General features: G+C 39.9%; 1 protein-coding gene, 1 long non-coding RNA gene and 1 other non-coding gene across 9 annotated transcripts in view; 1 reads left to right on the top strand and 2 right to left on the bottom strand.

Moving 5' to 3' along the window:
* The window catches only part of GNL3L (G protein nucleolar 3 like), a 51,953-nt gene extending 44,569 nt beyond the window's left edge, over positions 1-7,384 (bottom strand). Inside the window, exons 1-2 of one of the 6 annotated variants that reach the window (XM_058291067.2) lie at positions 6,758-7,274; positions 4,972-5,033 (exon numbers count right to left, since the gene is read on the bottom strand). In XM_058291067.2, the coding sequence (XP_058147050.1) occupies positions 4,972-4,990 (19 nt within the window). In that variant the 5' untranslated portion in view covers positions 4,991-5,033; positions 6,758-7,274. Of the gene's footprint in view, positions 1-4,971; positions 5,034-6,757 lie in introns of all 6 variants that reach the window. The other 5 variants (XM_058291069.2, XM_058291068.2, XM_058291070.2 and 2 more) reach the window with 5 other exon arrangements.
* LOC139438063 (uncharacterized) lies at positions 6,846-10,390 on the top strand. 2 transcript variants are annotated; one of them, XR_011647951.1, is made up of 3 exons: positions 6,846-6,965; positions 7,103-7,395; positions 7,949-10,390. It is a non-coding gene; the product is annotated as an uncharacterized lncRNA (long non-coding RNA). The 2 variants fall into 2 exon arrangements; XR_011647950.1 differs by having other exon boundaries at positions 6,847-6,965; positions 7,121-7,395; positions 7,949-9,882.
* Positions 10,391-12,307: 1,917 nt separating this feature from the next.
* LOC111764977 (U6 spliceosomal RNA) lies at positions 12,308-12,416 on the bottom strand. The gene has a single exon (XR_002797447.1). It is a non-coding gene; the product is annotated as a U6 spliceosomal RNA (small nuclear RNA).
* Between the last annotated feature and the right edge of the window lie 7,567 nt (positions 12,417-19,983).

The raw sequence follows: 19,983 nt of genomic DNA, 5'->3' as shown, positions 1-19,983 counted from the left end.
CACAATCACACCAGGAGACTCCCACTGAAAGAATGAATGTATGAAAACTACTGCAAAATCTTAAGGAGATTCAAGAAGATACTTCCAAGCATGTATGAGAAAAAAATCTGATTCTCGAAATTTGATATTGAACATGGAAAATTAACTATTGCAAAGTTCTGTAAAAGAGACTATTCCAAGCTAAGTTCCTATACCTGACCAAGAGATCACTCTTATATGAAGGTTAAAAAAAGCTCCTGCCTCCCACATGGGAGGTCGAAGATTCCTGGAAAAAAAGAAAACAAGCAAAACAAATGAAAGAACTAACTCAGGGAAGTGAGGTCAATGTAGCTCAAAATATATATATTTTTTTTTTCAGGTGAGCAAAGAACTTGTGTTCTCTTTCTGATAAAACTACTTGAAAGTATACCAGCAAAAATGAAATTAAATCAGAGGAAAGATCTCAAGCTAAAGGAAAGAGTGGTGGGCAAAAAACCTATTACAACCTCATTAAATCTTAAAATATGCTTATATTGTGGCTATTAAAGAAAGGATTCTTAAAATCTAGAAAGCATATCATAAGGAAAGAGCTCAGAACTAAAAGTACCAAATTAAACAAAATCCAGGAATCAAACATTTGGAGTTGGAAAAGCAAAAGCATAAAAGCATGGTACAAGTCACACTTTGGGAAAGTAGGGTAAAAATAAATTATTTAAGCTAGGTAAATTGATAAATATGTTTAAATACGTGTGATTTAAATATGAAAGCAATTACCAACATAACTTATTACTGGGGAAGGGTTTTTTTTAAACTTGATCAATTTAGCAAAAAATAAATATAAAATGGAAGAAAAGGAAATGAAATAAATGATAAATATAAGATGACAGAAATTAGACCAAACATATTAGTTATCAGAATCAGTGTGGATGGGTCGAATTTCCCTGTTAGAAAAACAGACTCCAAGTGTCCCTTTCTTCCAAAGTACTCATGTTGCAATGAAAATTATATGAGATTTGGAATGAACCAGGTTTGGCCATTTTGCTCAACAATTTCCATCTGCTTAACATCCCTGAACTGAGGGCCTGTGAAAAATACAGGCACACAATGAAAGAAATATATCACTTAGGAGAAAGCATCTGCTTCAGAAGTGGAAAAGTCAAGGATAGAAGGGCAAGAAGGGAAGGGTAAAGTCATCACTCAAACAATGCAGCACTCAAAAGCCTCTGTTAATCTGGTTTCTCAGTAGCTTCAGAGAGAAAATGTCTACCATTTTGTAGTCTGCCAGACCTAGATTCTTACTCTATCTCAATAACTACCTAGCTATATGAAGAATGTTTTAAAATCTCAGTGTCTTCATCCACCAACATCTAAGCCTAAAATCACCAAGCTGATATCAACACTCAAAGACAGATTCACCCAAGATCTCTCACACCCTCACCTCCATGTCAATGTACACATACATCCTTATAATGACACTTCCCCACCACCCTCCCTCTGCTCTTGCATCAAACTTCTCACTGTGTCCTCTGAAACTCCGACTTGGGCAATCAGCATTTTCCTAATTCATCAACCTCTCCTTGTGAACACTTCCCCAACCACCTGCCTAAATTAAGATGTGGCTACCTCCTGAGAACACTTGTTTCATTTGCAGGCCTCTTAAAAGATAACTATAATTTCCTACACACAAATACCTTGGGGCCAGTAGGTAGGGAGGTGTCCTCAGACTCACTGCTAAACTCAAGATCATTTCTCCCTCTTATTACAAAAGAAGATGAGAAAAAGAAAAAAACTTGCTCTTTTTGAGGCTCCTACTGTGCGACTATGTCTCTGTCATCTGTGAGTCACTTTTCCTCATTTACTGAAGCACCTGGCTCATGGTTTTCCTTTCCACCATCTCCTGCCGTCATCAACCTGGATAACTTTGGTGATTACTGGGCAAACCTTCCAACATCCTGGCTTCCCACTTCCTTGACCTCTTCACCTTCAGAGATCTCTATCTACTCCATCTTGGCCATCCACCCACTAATTACTACAGTTACATCTCCAGTCATCACCTATAACCACCTGGACCTCTGAAAGCAATCTCAGACATCCCTCTCTCCTATCTTTAAGGTCATTTTTTCAACTTCGAGACACTTCCAATACATTAAACTCTACTCAATTCCTTATCTTCAGCAAACCCACCCCCCATTTCCCACCCTATCCAGCTTACATTCCGCTGTCACTACAATCATAGTCTTGCACACAGTCACAGTTCCTTTGCCCCTCCATTCCCCTACTGGAGTAACTTTATCAGACCTTCCCAACTGGCATGCTGCTTCCACAGCACAGGTGCCACGAATTGAATATATACATGTGCCACAAACTATTGATGGTTGCAAACTTTTTTAATACCATTAAAAATTGTACAACAGGAAGCAGACGTGGCTCAACTAATGGAACGTCCATCTACCACATGGAGAGTCCAGAGTTCAATCCCCAGGGCCTCCTGCCCGGTGTGGTAAGCTGGCCTACGCGCAGTGCTGCCTCATGCAAGGAGTGCTGTGCCATGCAGGGGCACCCCCGCGTAGGGGTGCCCCACACGCAAGGTGTTTGCCCCGCAAGGACAGCGACCCCATGTGAAAAAAGCGCAGCACACCCAGGAGTGGCACCGCACACACAGAGAGCTGACGCAGCAAGATGACACAACAAAAAAGAGATGCAGTTTCCCAGTGCCACCTGATAATGCAAGCAGACACAGAAGAACACACAGCAAATGAACAAAGAGAGCAGACAACGGCGGGGGGTGGGGGAAGGGGAGAGAAATAAAGAAAATAAATCTTTAAAAAAATGTACAATAGTTGAAATTATATTTGAACACTATTTGTAGAGGTCCCTCTATAACCCCACAGACTTAATCACTATCATTACCATTTTTATATGAGGAATCCAAAGCCCTGCAGTCAGAAAGCACAAATATTATAGCTGCACCACATAGCACCACCCCATGATATTCCCTCGGAATCATCCCAGTTAATCTGATCATTGCTTTAGTTACAATTTACCAGTGAAAGGCTTTGTTTTAGGTGCATATGTAAAGTTTTTCTATTTAATTTGCTCTTGTCACCATTTTCCCTAGATATAGATGTATATGATTGTTCTTTATTTTAATAGGTAAATATATTCACATGATTCAAAAATCAGAACTATAAAAAGGTGTATTTTAAAATCTCATTCGTCCCTATCAACCACATTCCCCTAACTGCCACAAAAAAAACCTCTTTATTATCATGCACCATTCAGTTTGTTTATGAAAATACAAATACATATTCTTATCCCCCCCATCCCTTTTCTCCTGTAAAAGGTAGGATACTATGTACTCCCTTCTGCACCTTGCTTTTTTCACTTAACAATCCTGGAGATTTTTCCATCTAATAGTCTTTCCATATAATCTTTTCATACAATACTTCTTCATTCTTTTTTAAACTTCCTAAGATTCTTTTGTATGCATATACCCTACTTTATTTAACCAACTAATTATTGCCTTTCTCATCATATCAATAGTTTAATCATCTGATATTAGGTGTTTATAAATAGAACATAACCAATTTTGTTCATTTTTCCTCATGTTACTTGAATAAATGATTCTTTGCTTTGGGTGTTAATATAGTCAAAGTATGATTCTTGATGGAATTTGTACGATTATATAAAGAAAATGCATTGAATTTTTTTTCACCAAACCCTACACAGCAGGGCACCATTATAGCACAACTCTAGGGGTCACCATTCACACAGAATACAGGGCCAGGGGGCTGCACAATTCTTGTCCAATCTACTCAGTGTGCTATCAAAATATTATCATTTTCTACGTGAACCATGGCAGAACAAAGGTTAGGGAAGCACAGAACTGAGCCCACATTAACATCCTTGGTTCCCCTTTTATAAGGGAGAGTCCAAATGTAACATTTATCTTCTCTCTCTAGACTGTAAGTATCATAGTGGGGGATGGGAGAGTTGAATCTACAGTAATAATAACTGAGATGTTCTAATTCCTTGCACACTAAGTACCAAATGGCTATGCCTGGTCATGCTGGGCTCTTGGAACACAAAGATGACTCAGATGTGGGTAAGAAGTTAACAGTGTAGTGGAGGAGACAGACACAGACCATACAGTATCAATAAGCCCCAGTTCCTGTGGGTACAGGCAAGTAGAAACTAAGGGCAGAAGTAAGCAAGGAAGGACTCCCAGAGGAAGTGATATGTAAGCTGAAACTTGAAAAACAGCAAGTTATCCAACTAAAGAATGAGGGAAAGGGAGGAAAAGAGTCCTGAAGGCAAAAAGAACAGCAATACATCCATTATGTATTTTACAGTTAAGAAAAATCCAAAGCTCCAGAGGTCAAACAGTAATTTGGTGGCAGGACAGTGTATGCATCCACCAAGGAGATAACTCCAAAGAGTAATGAAGAGATTGCAATTTTCAGGCCAATACTTACAGTGTTTATTATGTGTCAGACACTGTTCTAAGTATTTTACCTATTTAAATTCATTAAATCATCATATTAACACTATGAGGTAGGTGCCATTTTCTAGATAAGGAGGCTGAAGTTAAAGAATTGCCCAAAGCCACACAACTAATAAGTGGGAGAGCTGGGATTCAAACCCAGTCTGGCTCCAGAGCCCATGGTCTTAGCCACTGGGCTATATGTTTCTTTAAAGGTACAACATATAAAGAAAAATGTTAGGACATATTAGGGTTACAAGCAATGTGATATGGTATTTATTGTTAGTCACCTGAGATCAAGTCCCTTAACCTTTTGGGACCTCTGTTTACTCATCTGTAAAATGGGAATGGGGCATTTACTTTGCAAATCAGGAGGACACTAATGATATCATAGGTTAAAAAAAAAACCACGATCTGGTACAAATTGAGCAATTAAGAAAGGTTGCTGTGAAACAGTTTGAATCTTCATTAAAACTCAGGATTGGTAGGGGGTGGTAAAGGAAACTTACTGTGTCTAAGTTTCATCATGATGACCAGCTTGAAAGTAGGTAGGTTCAAATCTGCCAACTTCCTGTTTCAATGGGGAAGAAAGAATTTGAAGACAAACATGGGAACTACAAAGGGCAAGACTATACCTTCTGGGCTCCTCAAAGGCAAAATAGAAATGATAAAGGAGATGATAAGGAAGCCCTAACAGTTATAGAAACTTAGAGAAGGGGCTACACTAGAGCTAGGCATGGAATGGCTGAGTTTGCACAGGGAAGGCAGTGTCATGCTACCCAGAAGGAGGAGTAGATAGGAACCTCTTTCTAGAAGTCAGTATCTCAATGCATTGGATGGGGTCATTGGTCCTTAATCCTGTTATTCCCTAGGTAAAGAACTAGCAGTAAACCCTCTAGATTCAGGGGAAGGGGCATGCAAGGACAGTGTTTCTACATGGAGTGATAATAGTGCCCCTTTTCACAAGCAGGAGGTTCTGAGTCTCTTCTACCTTAGAAGGGGGTGGGGCAAGACAGATCCCAGTAGTCTACCGTGGGGGAGTGGGGCCTCACAACAGGGTTTTTCTGTGTCTGTGTGAACTGAGGTCAGTGAAAAATCTTAGGGAAAAGGAGGGAAATCTGTGCTTGGATGTGTGGGTGGGATCTATACCTTGACAATTCTGGCATGGGAGGGTTGCTGTCACTCTACTCTGGGATGCAGAAGAACTGGGGCATTCTGTGTAGGCCTATACATCTCTAAATTGTGGGGAATGTGGTTCTGGGTCTCTTTACCCTGGAGAGGGCTATGAGGTGGAATTGATATGCCTGCCTCTTCTGTAAGATAACTTTAGTACCACACTAACAAAGCGGAGAACTGTGTAGCTTTGCATAGGTGGGATCTGTGCCTTGCCTGCAGTGGGCTATTCTGGACCCTTTCATGGGAGGTGTGAAAGATCTTTTATATGAATTGAAGTCAGCAGCACTAACAATGGAGAGAGTTGGACCTCTGGTTCTCTGCATGAATGGGGGGCAACCCAGTTATAAATTCCATGGATCAGCCCTTACACTTCGGGTGGGTTGGGGAGTCTAAGTCTTTACTATGGGTGGATATAAACAGACTTGAGCTGTCCATATAACCCCACTGCACTATAGGGTGGGGTTATCAGTGACATCACTGTCTCAACATCCAGGGAGGGAGTCTACACCTTTCTGCTCTGGTGGAGTCTCTCTCCCTTGCTACATTTTATGATTCTAAATCCTTGGGGACAGGGGCAGTGGTATGGTAGGGGGCTATCTGCATCCACCTCAAAAGGGAAAGAACGAATCTGAGCCTCTCTACCCTGGAGGCCCCTCTTCTGGGGGGCAGATGTGGTTGCCTCTTTGTGGATTGAGGCCTGGTCTGGTTTGCTGACATTTGTGTGAGGTCAGGTCCTTAAAAATTTGGTAAACCAGTGCCCCTGTACTGGGGTAGGGGTCAGGTTGCCTCTCCAAAATGGTGAGGACTCTCTCTAGCCTAGGAGGAGGGGGAATCTACGTGGCTCTCGGTGGGTCGATGTCTGTGTGGTCCCAAACACTTCTAGGAGGGGGAGGGGTAATCGATGGACACTGCAAGGATGGGCGTGGGGTTTCTATCAATGAGTTACATGAGACCGAGGCAGGAAGGTCTGTGTCTTTACATGAAGAGGAAGGTCCGTCCCTTTGTATATTAAACATTTCTGAACTCCTCTATAATAAAGGGGAGGGGCGGGCTGCCACTGGGAGGAGGAGTGGTCTGGCAGTATAGGGATCAAAGTCTTTGCCCTGAGGAATGAGGTACCGGAAGGCTGATCTTTACGTCTTTCCGCCGGTAGAGGTCCGCGCGGCTCAGCTTCGTAGGAAGGGAAATATATCTCAATACCGCAGTCAATGTCTCCACACCATTGGTGACTTTACACGTCTCTACACCGGAGGAGCGCGGAATGGAGTCACACTATCCTGACAGGAGGAGAGCAAAAGACACTTCTCCGCGCAAGTGGAGTCACAAGGTATCCGAATATCTTTCTAGATGGGTGGGGCTGTGTGGTCTCTACATGCGAAGCGAGCCTTGCCCTTCACCCGAGCCCTTCTACCCTGGAGCTGACGCGACTCTTTACCTCCAATTCTATGCATTCACCTGAAACAGATGATCTCTACCACACAGCCCGGCCGGGAGAGCGTTCACAGTGAAAAAAGAGAACAGTCTCTTACCTACACTTCCGGCGGGACCTGGGAGGAGAGGGTAGCAGGGAAACGCGGTTGGCAGACGAGACCGGCTCGTTCCTGTGGGCTCCAACTTCCGGATCCGCCCCCCTTGCGGGGAGCGGCGGCTCCGCCCAACACGTGGCTCTTTGGCGGCGGGGCTTCGGATTGACAGCTCGCGCGGACCCGTCCCTTCCTCGCGATTACTCTGGCCCCGCCTCATGGCTGATCCTTGAGGTAAAGTAATAGCAGAGGGGGAGGGGAGAGATGGGGAAGTGGTAGGGCAAAGCGACCAGTGGGCTGTTGTGGCCATATAATCTATTTGTAAGCCAAAATCTAGTCTGCGGACTTCTGTTTGTCCCTAGATATGGGTGTTCCCGAAAATTAGTGACCAGGAGTTCACTATGTCCGCATCGGACAAGGGAGAGGGGGGGTTGATGCCTTTGTCTGAGTGGAAGATGGCGACCAGCAGGGTGTGAGAAAATGGCTGCCTGGGTCACACGTCTAGCCGAGATTTCCCACTCTTAAGTGAATTTGTTAGCTGTTCCCAACAATCTTCCCGCCTTTTAGGGCTCCAGACAAACGTTGAGGCAAGCACTCCCTGCTCTTTTTTCCGGAACTCAACCCCGTGGCCAATTCCAGTCGGAGCAGGGGCGGGGGCTGGAGCTGGAATAAGTGGAGTTCTCTCCTCTCTTCCTTTCTCACGCATTTGCTTTCTTTCCCGAGTTCTCTCCTCTCTTCCTTTCTCACGCATTTGCTTTCTTTCCTGCCTCCTCTCACCCTCCCTCAGGTCCCAAAGCAGCGTGTGCTGAAGGGAGTGAACCGATGTCTCTGGACTGGTGGCAAGTAAGGATTTCCTCAGAAACAATCTTCGAGGAACCCCTGGCCAAAGAATGAGATCTGCCCTTAAAAACTGATTACTTTCTATGTGGAAATTCATATCTGGCAGTGTGTCCTGTAAATAAAGATTAAATCCCACCTTTTCTTTAAAAATTTGAAAAAGAAAAAGCTTATTACTAGTCTGAAAATGTCTTCTGCCAGGTAATTTAATTCCAGCTTCTCCTCGTCCTTGACTCTAAACCTTTTAGTGCCCTGTCTCAACGTCTAGAGTTTGTTCCTCCACCACAACCTATCCAAGAAGAAAATGACTCCCTCCGCTTTCCTACCCCTTACATACACAGGATTCATTGCCCTTACATCCATAAAAGTCTTCTAACTTCCTACCCTAGAGACACAAATCTCCCCCAGACCCCGCACAAGCCTTGGCCACATTCATGTCTGCTCCCCTTCACTAGCAAATTGTTTCTTTAAGACCCAACTCTTGTTATTTCTATGGAACCTTTCCTGACTTCCGCAGATGAAGTGAAAACCCACAGCCCCTTGTAAATACAGTTAACCTAGCACTTATCACTTAATACTGAATTTGTTTATGCGGTGGTATGATATATCCATCCACAGGAGTGTGAAATCCCTGAGGGCAAGGGTCATACATGATTCATTTTCTAGTCCTCAACAAGACCCAGCACAGGACTGGTACAAGGCAGACTTCAGTAAGTGTTTATTAAGTGGGTGAGGTTACAGGCCCATTCTATTCTACCAGTTTTATCAAGGATACACATAAAGGTGGCATTACAAATCAATGGAAAATAGTCCAAAGCATTGGAAAATGTGGTACACCATAAGGAGAAAAACCAAACTGGATCCTTGCTGATTCCACATTAGAGAATGAACTCTGAATGTGAAAGGTAAAACTATAGAGTTAATATTTGCTGAGGGCAGGGAGAGGGAAGAGGAAGAGTGATATGGGGGCATTTTCGGGACTTGGAGTTGTCCTGAATGATATTGCAGGGACAGATGCAGGAAATTATATATCTTGCCATAACCCATTGAATGGACTGGGGGAGACTGTAAACTACAATGTAAACTATAATCCATGCAGTGAAGCAGTGCTCCAAAATGTATTCATCAAATGCAATGAATGTGCCACACTGATGGAAGAGGTTGTTGATGTGGGAAGAGTGAGGGGTGTGGGGAATGGGGTATATGGGAACCTCTTAAATTTTTTAATGTAACATTTTGTGTGATCTATGTATCCTTAAAAAAAAAGACAATAAGTTTGTTTTGTTTTGTTTTAACGTAGGGGAGTATATTTGTGGTGTAGGCCTGGGGAAGCACTTTTATAAACAAAGGAAAATTTTTCAGTAAAATTTTTGATAGGAGTAAAAATTTTTGTTAACATTGGGAAACAATTAGGAAATATCTAGAATAGTCGAAGATGACCCTAGGACCCAACAATTATACACACACACACACACACACATATATATATATATATATCCTAGACTTTAAGTCAGGAAAATTCTTTTATATATGTGCACAACGAGGCATGTGCAAGAATACGCATTACAGAACTGTTTGTAATAGAGAAAAAAATTGAAACACCCTTAAAGTCTACCAAGAGGGACAATTACCGGACATTGTAGATCCTCCCAGGGCCCACTGGATGGAATGTGGGAGAGTATGGGCTAAGATGTGGACCATTGACCATGAGGTGCAGCGATGCCCAGAGATATACTTACCAAATGCAATGGATGTGTCATGATGATGGGAGAGAGTGTTGCTGTGGGGGGAGTGGTGGGGTGGGGGCGGTGGGGTTGAATGGGACCTCATATTTTTTTAATGTAATATTTTTTAAAAATGAATAAAAAAATTTTTTAAAAAGTCTACCAAGAAAAATGAATAAATAAGTTTTCACCACAACAGTGAAAGATTCAAGAACACAATATTGAGATAAAATGAGAGTTGCAGAAATATACATGGAGTATGAGACCATTTATATAGTTTTGAAATCTAGGAAACAAATGCGATTTGTTGTTTATAGATACATATATAGAAACAATATTTTAATGTTTTAAAAACAAGTGAATTAAATGCTAAATGCAGATGGTGATTACCTCCTGGTAATAAGACAAAGGAACAGAATGAGGGAGATACACAGGGGACGTCAACTGTTTGTCAAATATTTTCTCTTTTAAACTGGGTGATAGGTACATGGATGATTGTTTTATTATTCTCCATATTTATATGTGTGAAACATCTCACAATTTTTTTAAAAAGACTACAAGGATCTACAACTAAATGTTAATAATGGTAAAGTCTAGTTCAGTATGTTGTCAAACTGACCTGCATCAGAATCACTTAGAAGGCTTATTAAAACACATGTTAAGCCCTACCCCCAGGAGTTTTGTTTTTTTTAAACAAATCTGTTTTATTAATAGATATTAATAAAGCCTAGGTCCATCCAAAGTGTACAATCAGTGGTATTCAGTATAATCACATAGTTGTGCATTCATCAATCATTTTCATTATTCCAGTAGTAATAATACTAAAAAGAAAACCAAACAATCTCTCACCTCTCAATCTCTCTATGCTTATGAAGCAATTTTAATTCCCATGTGCCTGAGCCCAGTTATTCACACGATTATCTTTTATTTTTCTCTTGGTATTCCATTTTGCATTCATGTAAATAGGACTTCAGTATTAACTTAGGCAATTGAGACTTCTTGATCTTTCTTTTCTTTTGAAGGTCAAACCAAGGAAGTATTAGGGCATATGTATATATAAAAGTTCTCATTCTATAGTTTCTGTCTTCTCTCTTATTGATGAAAAGCTGCAAATTTATAGGCCCTCTCTAAATCAGCAAGAGAACTAACCTACTTAAATACGTATTGTGTGCTTTACAATAATTTCATTTAATTTTCATAAGAATCTTGAAAGGAATGCACATTTTACAGATAAAGGAACCGAGGTTCAGAGAGGTTAAGCAGCTTGCTCAAGATCACATGGCTACTTACGAATGGTGTCAAGATTCAATTCTAGTGAGTTTTGTTGGAACCCAAATCCCAAACTCTTAATACTTCTATGAAAGCTTTTAGTCTCCCTCAGCAAACTTACTCCTCAGTCTCTTAGGGAATTGAGCGGCCAACCTTCCTGCTGCAGGTTGTGCCTGAGGCATTCCTATTGTTCCTTTCCTTGGTCAAAAATGTTAACAAAAACCTTTGTCCTCATTCAGGAAAGAGTCTGTCTTAAGTAATATGAAGAGTAGAATTTCCACCACAGTAAAATACCTAGACCCATGTAAACATTTCGTCTATTTGCTTATTTATCACTTAAAACGCTATAGAAGCACACTACGTATATATTAAAATGTTTATATTGAATTTAATCTTTATGGTTATATTTTACTATTGAGGGAAGCTAATGGGTATGGATACTCAATGTAGTTTTTATAGTAAAGAAATCCCTTTCAGATGATATAAAATCTTAGACCAAGAGTGTCTCCTGAAACTCTTTTTGCTATCACACTGAGTCATTTTCTTATTGACATTTGCGGAACAATTAGAATCCTGAACAATGTGATAATTTATTTCCTGGTGATAAAAATTTTCGGCAAAAATGGTGGCCCTTGAAAAAGAAGCAATGCCAATCTAAAAAATTCTCCTATCAGATTACGAAATAATGTAGTTGTGAATGGTGTATAGCATCTTAATATGTATCAGGAATGGAGCTGGCACATCTAGGAGAAGAAATACTTTGGAGAATTTTTCCTACCCTTCCATTCTGCCCTCAGAGGCCAGTCCTGTTTTAACCCAGATTTGAGAAATCCAAATTCAGATTAAAGGGAGCAAATTTTTCTTATTTATTTTTTTATTTTTAAAGATGCTTTAGATTACATAAATGTTACATAAAAAATATAAGGGATTCCCATATGTCCCCCTTCCACACTTTCCCAAATCAACAACATCCCTCATTAGTGTGGTACATTTGTTACAATTGATGAACACATATTGAAGCGTTGCTACTATGGATTACAGTTTACATTCTGTCCTGCACAATTTTGTAGGTTATGACAAATGGCCTGTATCCATCACTGCAATGTCATGCAAGGCAACTCCAATGTCCTGAAAATACCCCCATATTACAACTATTCTTCCCTCCCCCATCCCTCAGAACCATTGTTCATTCCCCAATCTTGAGGATTTTGGTTTGGTGATGTCCACTCTGCTTCTAATTGAGAGGGAGCTTAGTTCCCATGGGGCTGATGGATGGAACTATCTTGCTTGCAGTTGCAGACACTGTTTCTTGGGATGAGCATTGTCATTTCTTTTTTCTTTATTTCTTTTCCTTTTTTCATAGGAGCCACACTAATCTTCTCTGTATCATTCCAATTTTAGTATATATACCACTGAAGCAAGCACCTCAACCCCAGAGTTTTAATTCAGTAAGTCTGGGGTAGAGTCCAGGTATTTGCATTTCTTACAAGTTCCCAAGTGATGAGAATGACAATTAAGCTGCTGCTGCTGCTGCTACTAGTCCAGGTACCACATTTTGAGAATAACTGATCAAGAAAATGAGATAGTGAATTTAAGTTTCTTCATTGTGCTTTTCTATTTTGCACAAGTTCAATAAATATGAATTACTTTAGTGAGAAGTTTTTTGTTTGTTATTAAAAATCACTTTCATCTCTCTTGCCTTCCTATAGGCAACCACTCTAAGGTTTTATGCATATTTTTTGTTTATATATGTTCTTGTAAAATATGTATTATTTTGTGTGCATGAATTTTCTCCAAAATTTTTATTTTTAAATTTTTCAAAATTAGAAAGCAGTTGGAAGAACTATACAATGAATGCCAGTACACCTTTAATATTTTCTCAAATTACCTTTATCTCTCTTTATATGCGTGTATGTATGTACTTTTTTTTGCCAAACCATGTGAAAGTTGCAAACATTATAACACTTCACATAACTACTTCAGCACATGTTTACTAAAATAAGGACATTCTCCTACCTAACCACAATACCATTATCACACCTAAGAAAATTTAACAATAATTCAATAATGTCATCAAATATATAGCCCATATTCAAAATTTCTCAGTTGTCCCCAAAATGTTTTAGAGATGTTTTTATATTCTGACCCCAAGATCTAACCAAGCTTCACGCATTACATTTGATTGTTATAGCTTATTAACCTCTTTTAATCTAGAGCACTACCCCATATATTTTGTGCTTCAAATGACATTGATATTTTTGAAGAGTCCAGATCAGATGTCCTGTAGAATGTCCCACATTCTGAATTTGTCTGCTCTTAGATTAGATTCAGGTTAAAATATTTTCAATAAGAACAGTACATGGAAGTTATTGTTTAGTGCATATAGTATCACATCAGGAGGTATATGATATCAAGATGTCTCACTATGGACAATGCTTTATATGCATGTATTTCTAGTTTATATAAATGGTATCTCAATCCATTTCTTACTTTTTTCTCTCAGCTTTGTGTTTTTAAGGTCTATCCATACTGCTGTGTATACATCTAATCCATTACTTCTGATAGCTCATAATAACCACAGTGTTCCTTAACTGCATTTTCCCTGCATATTCTCCTAGTGATGGACACAAAGATTGCCTCCACCTCCTTCACATCTTAAATAATACTGCAACAAACATCCATGTAAATGTCCCCTTAATGACATGCATGAGGATTTCTTTTGGAATATACACCCAGGAGCAGAATGATTGCATCATAAATTGTGCATATCTTTAATTTGACTAAGAGCACCAATACTGCTAGGATACTTGGATAATTGCACCCATTTATAATTTCACCATCAGTGTACAAGGATTGCGGTATCCCCACATCTTCATCAACACCTGATATTATCCAGCTTTCTAATTTTTGCCAGTAAAACAAAGGGAAAGTAGTATCTTGTTCTGATGTGCATTTTTTGGATTACTAATGAATTTAAGCATTGCTTCATATGTGTGTTAAACTCCTATAAATGGCTTTTTTGTATCTTTTGCCCATTTTTTTCTGTTGAGGTTCCTATCTTGTTGATTTGCTGGAGTTCAATATAGAGTCAAGTTACTCACCCTTATCAGCTTCAGACATTGCAGATATTTTCTTTCTGTTTTAACTTTGCCCATGAGAGCCGTCTCTGAACAGAAATTGTTAAATTTTTAAAATAATAATAAACTTTATTTTTAGGGAAGTTTTATTTTACAGAAAAGTTACATCAGAAGTATAGGGGAGGCAGCAATCCCTGGGCTCTTTGTTGTGTGGGGAGTTCCCAAACCCTGAGCGGGCTGTTTCGGAGGACTTGCAGGGCAGGAGGTGTCTGGAAATTGATTTGGTGAGACAGTGACAGAGGAGATTCTTGCAAGTTGATTTGGTGAGACAGTGACAGAGGAGATTCTTGCGAGAGGTGGAATTTGGGGTTTCTAACATGGAGGTCAGAGGTTCTGACTGGAGCCCCTCCCCCTAGGGCTGGTGGCCAGGCTGCGGTGATCCCTGGGATCTTTCTTGTGTGGGGTGTTCCCAAACCCTGAGTGGGCTGTTTCAGGGGCTTGCAAGGCAGGAAGTGTCTGGATGTCGATTTGGTGAGACAGTGACAGAAGAGATTCTTGCAAGAGGTGGAACTTTCAGTTTCTGACATGGAGGTCAGAAGTTCTATGTAGAACCCCTTCCCCTATGGATGGTGGCCCATCCGCAGCAGTCCCTGAAATCTTTGTAGTGCATCGGCGCCCCCAGTGGGCTATTTCGGGGGCTTGCAAGGCAGGAGGTATTTGGATGTCGATGTGGCTAGACAGTGACAGAAGAGTCTCTTGTGAGAGATGGAATTTTGGGTTTCTAACACGGAGGTCAGAGGGTGCAGGTGGGGCTCCTCCCCCTAGGGCTGGTGCCCAGTTGCAGGGATCCCTGAAGACTGTGTTGTGCTGCGGTGCTCCCAGGCCCCCTGTTAACCGGATGCATGGTTCCCAGGTCTGAGTCTCCTAAACCCTGGTGGCCCATGCTCCAGAGACTCACACACCTTGAGTCTGCAGTGTCACAGCCTTCCCATCCCTGAATCCACCGCACCCTAAGGTCCATGTGAGATCCTTGATTTCCCTAGCCCTTGGCATTTGTGGTTTTTTTTTCTTTTTTCTTGTCTTGGTTGCTAATATTGCATTTTCTCCTGGTCTTTTCTCCTGGTTATCGCCCAAGGTCCTTCATCATTTATTCAGGTTTTATTCCTCCTTTTCTTTTTCTTGCTTGTTTCCTCCCCTTTTCTCTCCCACCCCTTTTTCTCTTCTCTTTTTTTTTCTCTTTTTCTTCATATTTTTAAAATTTTATTTATATACTAGGTGCTGCAGGGAGCAATTCACACCTGCTGTATTTCCTCATCCTCCATTTCCTCTTTTCTGTGTGAATTGATTGGGGTCACCTACACGATCCCCTTTCCCCAACATCTTGCCATCATCCATCATCTACTGTTTCTCTTACATTCCACCTCCCTTTCTTTGGCCCCAAAATTGTCTGACTTTTAATTTCTAATACATTTGGTGTGTTTTCTGTCTTTTATCCACTCTTGATATTATTGTCTTTCTTTTCTCTTTCCCTCTCTCATGAAAACACTGACTTTTTAATTCATACTATATTCCTCCCCATATTCAGTTGACTGTCCAATTATAGGTACTCTACTTACTGCCATAACTCTACACAACTTACATGAGTCTAATACCCATTCTCCCAGATCTCACATTGTTGTTCTGTTAACATTTATTACCAATACTACTTTATACATTTTCTTTTCTAACTCATTTTGCTTCCCCTGGCCCTAATATTTTCCTTCAAAGTGAATTACCCAGCAACAAGAAATAGAGTAAGAAGAACAAAGTGACAAAGAGAAGACATAACATTTACGCATGAACAACAACTAATTAATCCCCAAGACTAGACAAAGAAGCTAAGGAACTAATTAAACCCTTCAAGATAAAGTGACGACTAGACAGCAACAAAAAAACTACAAAACAAACCAATAATCAGGAAAACATGGCTCAATCCAATGAACAAACTAAAAACCAGGAAAGGGAGCAAAACATTGGACAAGTAATTAAAGATCTCAAAATATATATTAGAGACCAACTTAATGAAGTAAAGGAAGAGATAAACAATAGGAAGAAAACACTTGGAGAGGAAATTGCAGACATACGCAAAAAGATAACAGATATGATGGGGATGAACACCACAGTTCAAGAAATCAAAGATACACACTCAGCCAATAGCAGCAGATTAGAAGAGGCAGAGGAGAGAATTAGTGACGTAGAAGACAGTACACCTGAAATCGAACAGATAGTAGAACTGATCAATAAAACGATAGAAAAATCCATCAGGGACTTAGGGACCTGAATGACAAGGCAAAATGCACAAACATACGTATTATAGGCATACCAGAAGGAGAAGAAAACGGGTGTTGGAGGAAATAAAGGCTGAAAACTTCCCAAATCTACTGAGAGAGATGGATGTACATGTCCAGGAGGTGCAACGCACCCCAAACACCATAAATCCCAACAGGCCCACCCCAAGACATATACTTGTCAAATTATCCAATGCTCAAGACAAAGAGAAAATTCTAAAAGCAGCAAGAGAAAAGAGAACCATCACATACAAGGGAGGCTCCATAAGATTAAGTGCTGATTTCTCATCTGAAACCATGGAGGCAAGAAGGCAGTGGTATGATTTGGTCAAGGTACTAAAAGAAAAAAATTTCCAACCAAGAATACTCTATCCAGCTAAACTAGCATTCAAAAATGATGGAGAGTTCAAAATATTCACAGATAAACAGAAATTGAAAGAGTATGCCAACAAGAATACTGCCCCTTGTGTTTCTGTGTGATGGAGCTAGACTCAGATGTGATCTTTGTTCACAAACTTCTCTTATTACTTTTACCGGAACTGTAGTTGGTGCTGGAGTTTAATACATACCCAGGGGACATGAATCTCTGGACTGACCATGTGATAGCCAGGCCCTTAGCCTCAACAGACTTCATCTCCTACATTCTGGTTTATTGGACGTACCCCACTCAGATAACATGGAGTTGAAGAAGGTCAACCACCACACCATGGAACCAAGAGTGCCTACAACTGAAAGCAGGAGGATTGCATCCAGCATCCGTGTGGAATCTAAGCCCCCTCTTGATATAGATGTGGAGTGGACACAACCATTCCAAGGTCCACAGGATGGAGGAATACAGTATGGATTTGAGTGGACTTACTGATAATCTATTCATGAACTATTGTGATTAGTAATCAAAGAAAATGTGGCATTGGTGTGGAGAAAGTAGCCATAGTGGATCCTCAGGTAGGGAATGGGAGGAAGAGATGGGGTGTGGAGGCATTTTAGGGACTTAGAGTTGTCCTGGATGATGCTGTAGGGACAGTTACCTGACATTCTATGTCCTCCCATGGCCCACTGGGTGGAACGTGGTAGATTGTGGACTACGATGTGGACCATTGACCATGAGGTGCAACATGCTCTGAGATGTATTCACCAAATGCAATGAATGTCTCATGATGATGTAGCAGATTGTTGTTATGGGGGGAGGAGTGGGGTGAGGGGAGTGGGAGGTATATGGGGACCTCATATTTTTTTACTGTAATACTAAAAAAATAAATAAAGACAAAAATAAAATAAAACTCTCTGCCCTTCCAGAAATATTAAAGGGAGTTCCACAGAAAGAAAGAAAAAAACAGGAGAACCAGAGTTGGAGGAGGGTGTAAGAACAACAAAAAAGACAAAAAGAGAAGAAAAAAAGCCAAAATATGACAAATACAAGTCCAAACAAAATATGACTAACATAAATAATTCCTTGAAAGTAATAACACTGAATGTCAACGGATTAAACTCACCTGTCAAAAGATTCAGACTGGGAGATTTGATAAGGAAATATGACCCATGTATATGCTGTCTACAAGAAACACATCTTAGACACAGGGATTCATGGAGGTTGAAAGTGAATGGCTGGAAAACAATCTTACAAGCAAACAATAACCAAAAAAAGTCAGGAGGAGCTATATTAATATCAGACAAAATAGACTTTAAATGCGAAACGATTGTAAGAGACAACATATTAGTGAAAGGGATAATCTTTCAAGGAGAAGGAACAATCATAAATATTTATGCTCCTAACAAGGGCACCTCCAAATATGTGAGGCAAACACTGGAAAAAAATAAGGGAAAGAATAGATGCGTCTACAATTATACTGGGAGACTTTAATACACCACTATCAACTTTGGACAAAACATCTCAAAAGAGAATCAATAAAGAAACAAAAACTTTGAATAGTATATTAGAGGAGCTGGTTCTAATAGATATATACAGATCATTACACCCAAATACAGCAGGATATACATTTTTCTCAAATGTACATGGATCATTCTCCAAGATAGACCATACGTTAGGTCACAAAGAAAGGCTCAATGAATTCAGAAAGATCGAAATCATACAAAATAATTTCTCTGACAACAGTGGAGTGGAGCTGGAAATCTACAAGGGCCAGAGGCCCAGATTTCACGCCAAGATATGGAAATTAAACAGCACACTCTTAGAAAAACAGTGGGACAAAGAGGAAATCTCAAAAGAAATTAATAACTACCTTGAAACTAATGAAAATGATAACACAACATACGAAAACTGATGGGATACAGCAAAATTCGTACAGAGAGGGAAATTTATAGCCATAAATTCATACATCAAAAAAGAAGAAAGAGCAAAAATTGAAGAACTACATTCACATTTGGAGGAATTAGTAAAAAAAAAAAAAAACAAAGTAACCCCACAGGAAGAAGAAAGAAAGAAAGAACAAAGATAAGAGCAGAACAAAATGAAATAGAAAATAAGAAAGCACGTGAAAAAATAAACAAAACCAAGAGCTGGTTCTTTGAGAAGATCAATAAAATTGACAAACCCTTAGGAAAACTAACAAAGAAAAAAAAGAGAGAAGATGGAAATACACAAAATAAGAAATGAGAAAGGCGATACCACCACTGACCCCACAGAAATAAAGATTATCATAAGAGGATACTTTGAAAAACTATATTCCATCAAAAATGACAATTCAGATGAAATCGACAAATTCCTAGAAACACATAAGCAGCCTATATTGATGAAAGAAGAAATTGATGATCTCAACAAACCAATCACAAGTAAAGAGATAGAATCAGTCATTAAAATCCTCCCAGCTATGAAGAGCCCAGGGCCAGACGGCTTCACAGGTGAATTCTACAAAACGTTCCGGAAAGAACTAACACCAATCCTGCTGAAACTCGTCCAAAAAATCGAAACAGAAGGAACATTACCTAACTCATTCTATGTTGCCAACATTACCCTACTACCAAAGCCAAACAAAGACACCACAAGAAAGGAAAATTACAGACCAATTTCTCTAATGAACCTAGACGCAAAAATCCTCAACAAAATACTTGCTAACCATATTCAACAACACATTAAGCGAATTATACACCATGACCAAGTGGGATTCATTCCGGGTATGCAAGGATGATTCAACATAAGAAAATCAATCAATGTAAAACACCATATAAGCAGATTGAAGGAGAAAACCACATGATTATATCTATAGATGCAGAAAAAGCATTTGACAAAAGACAGCACACTTTCTTGATAAAAACACTGCAAAAGATCGGAACACAAGGAAATTTCTGAACATGATAAAGAGTATATATGAAAATCCATAGCCAACATCGTTTACAATGGTGAAATCCTAAAACCCTTCCCTCTAAGATCAGGAACAAGACAAGGATGCCCACTATCTCTTCTTCTATTTAACATTGTCTTAGAATTACTTGCTCAAGTACTGAGGCAAGAACCAGATATCAAAGGCATTCAAATTGGAAAGGAAGAAGTCAAAATTTCATTATTTGCAGATGACAAGATCCTATACATAGAAATCACTGAGAGGTCTACAACAAAGCTTCTAGAACTCA

Source organism: Dasypus novemcinctus, chromosome X (genome assembly GCF_030445035.2).
Source record: "Dasypus novemcinctus isolate mDasNov1 chromosome X, mDasNov1.1.hap2, whole genome shotgun sequence".
Taxonomy (NCBI): domain Eukaryota; kingdom Metazoa; phylum Chordata; class Mammalia; order Cingulata; family Dasypodidae; genus Dasypus; species Dasypus novemcinctus.
The sequence above is the reverse complement of the archived record's forward strand: the minus strand, read 5'-3'. Positions and strand labels throughout refer to the sequence as shown.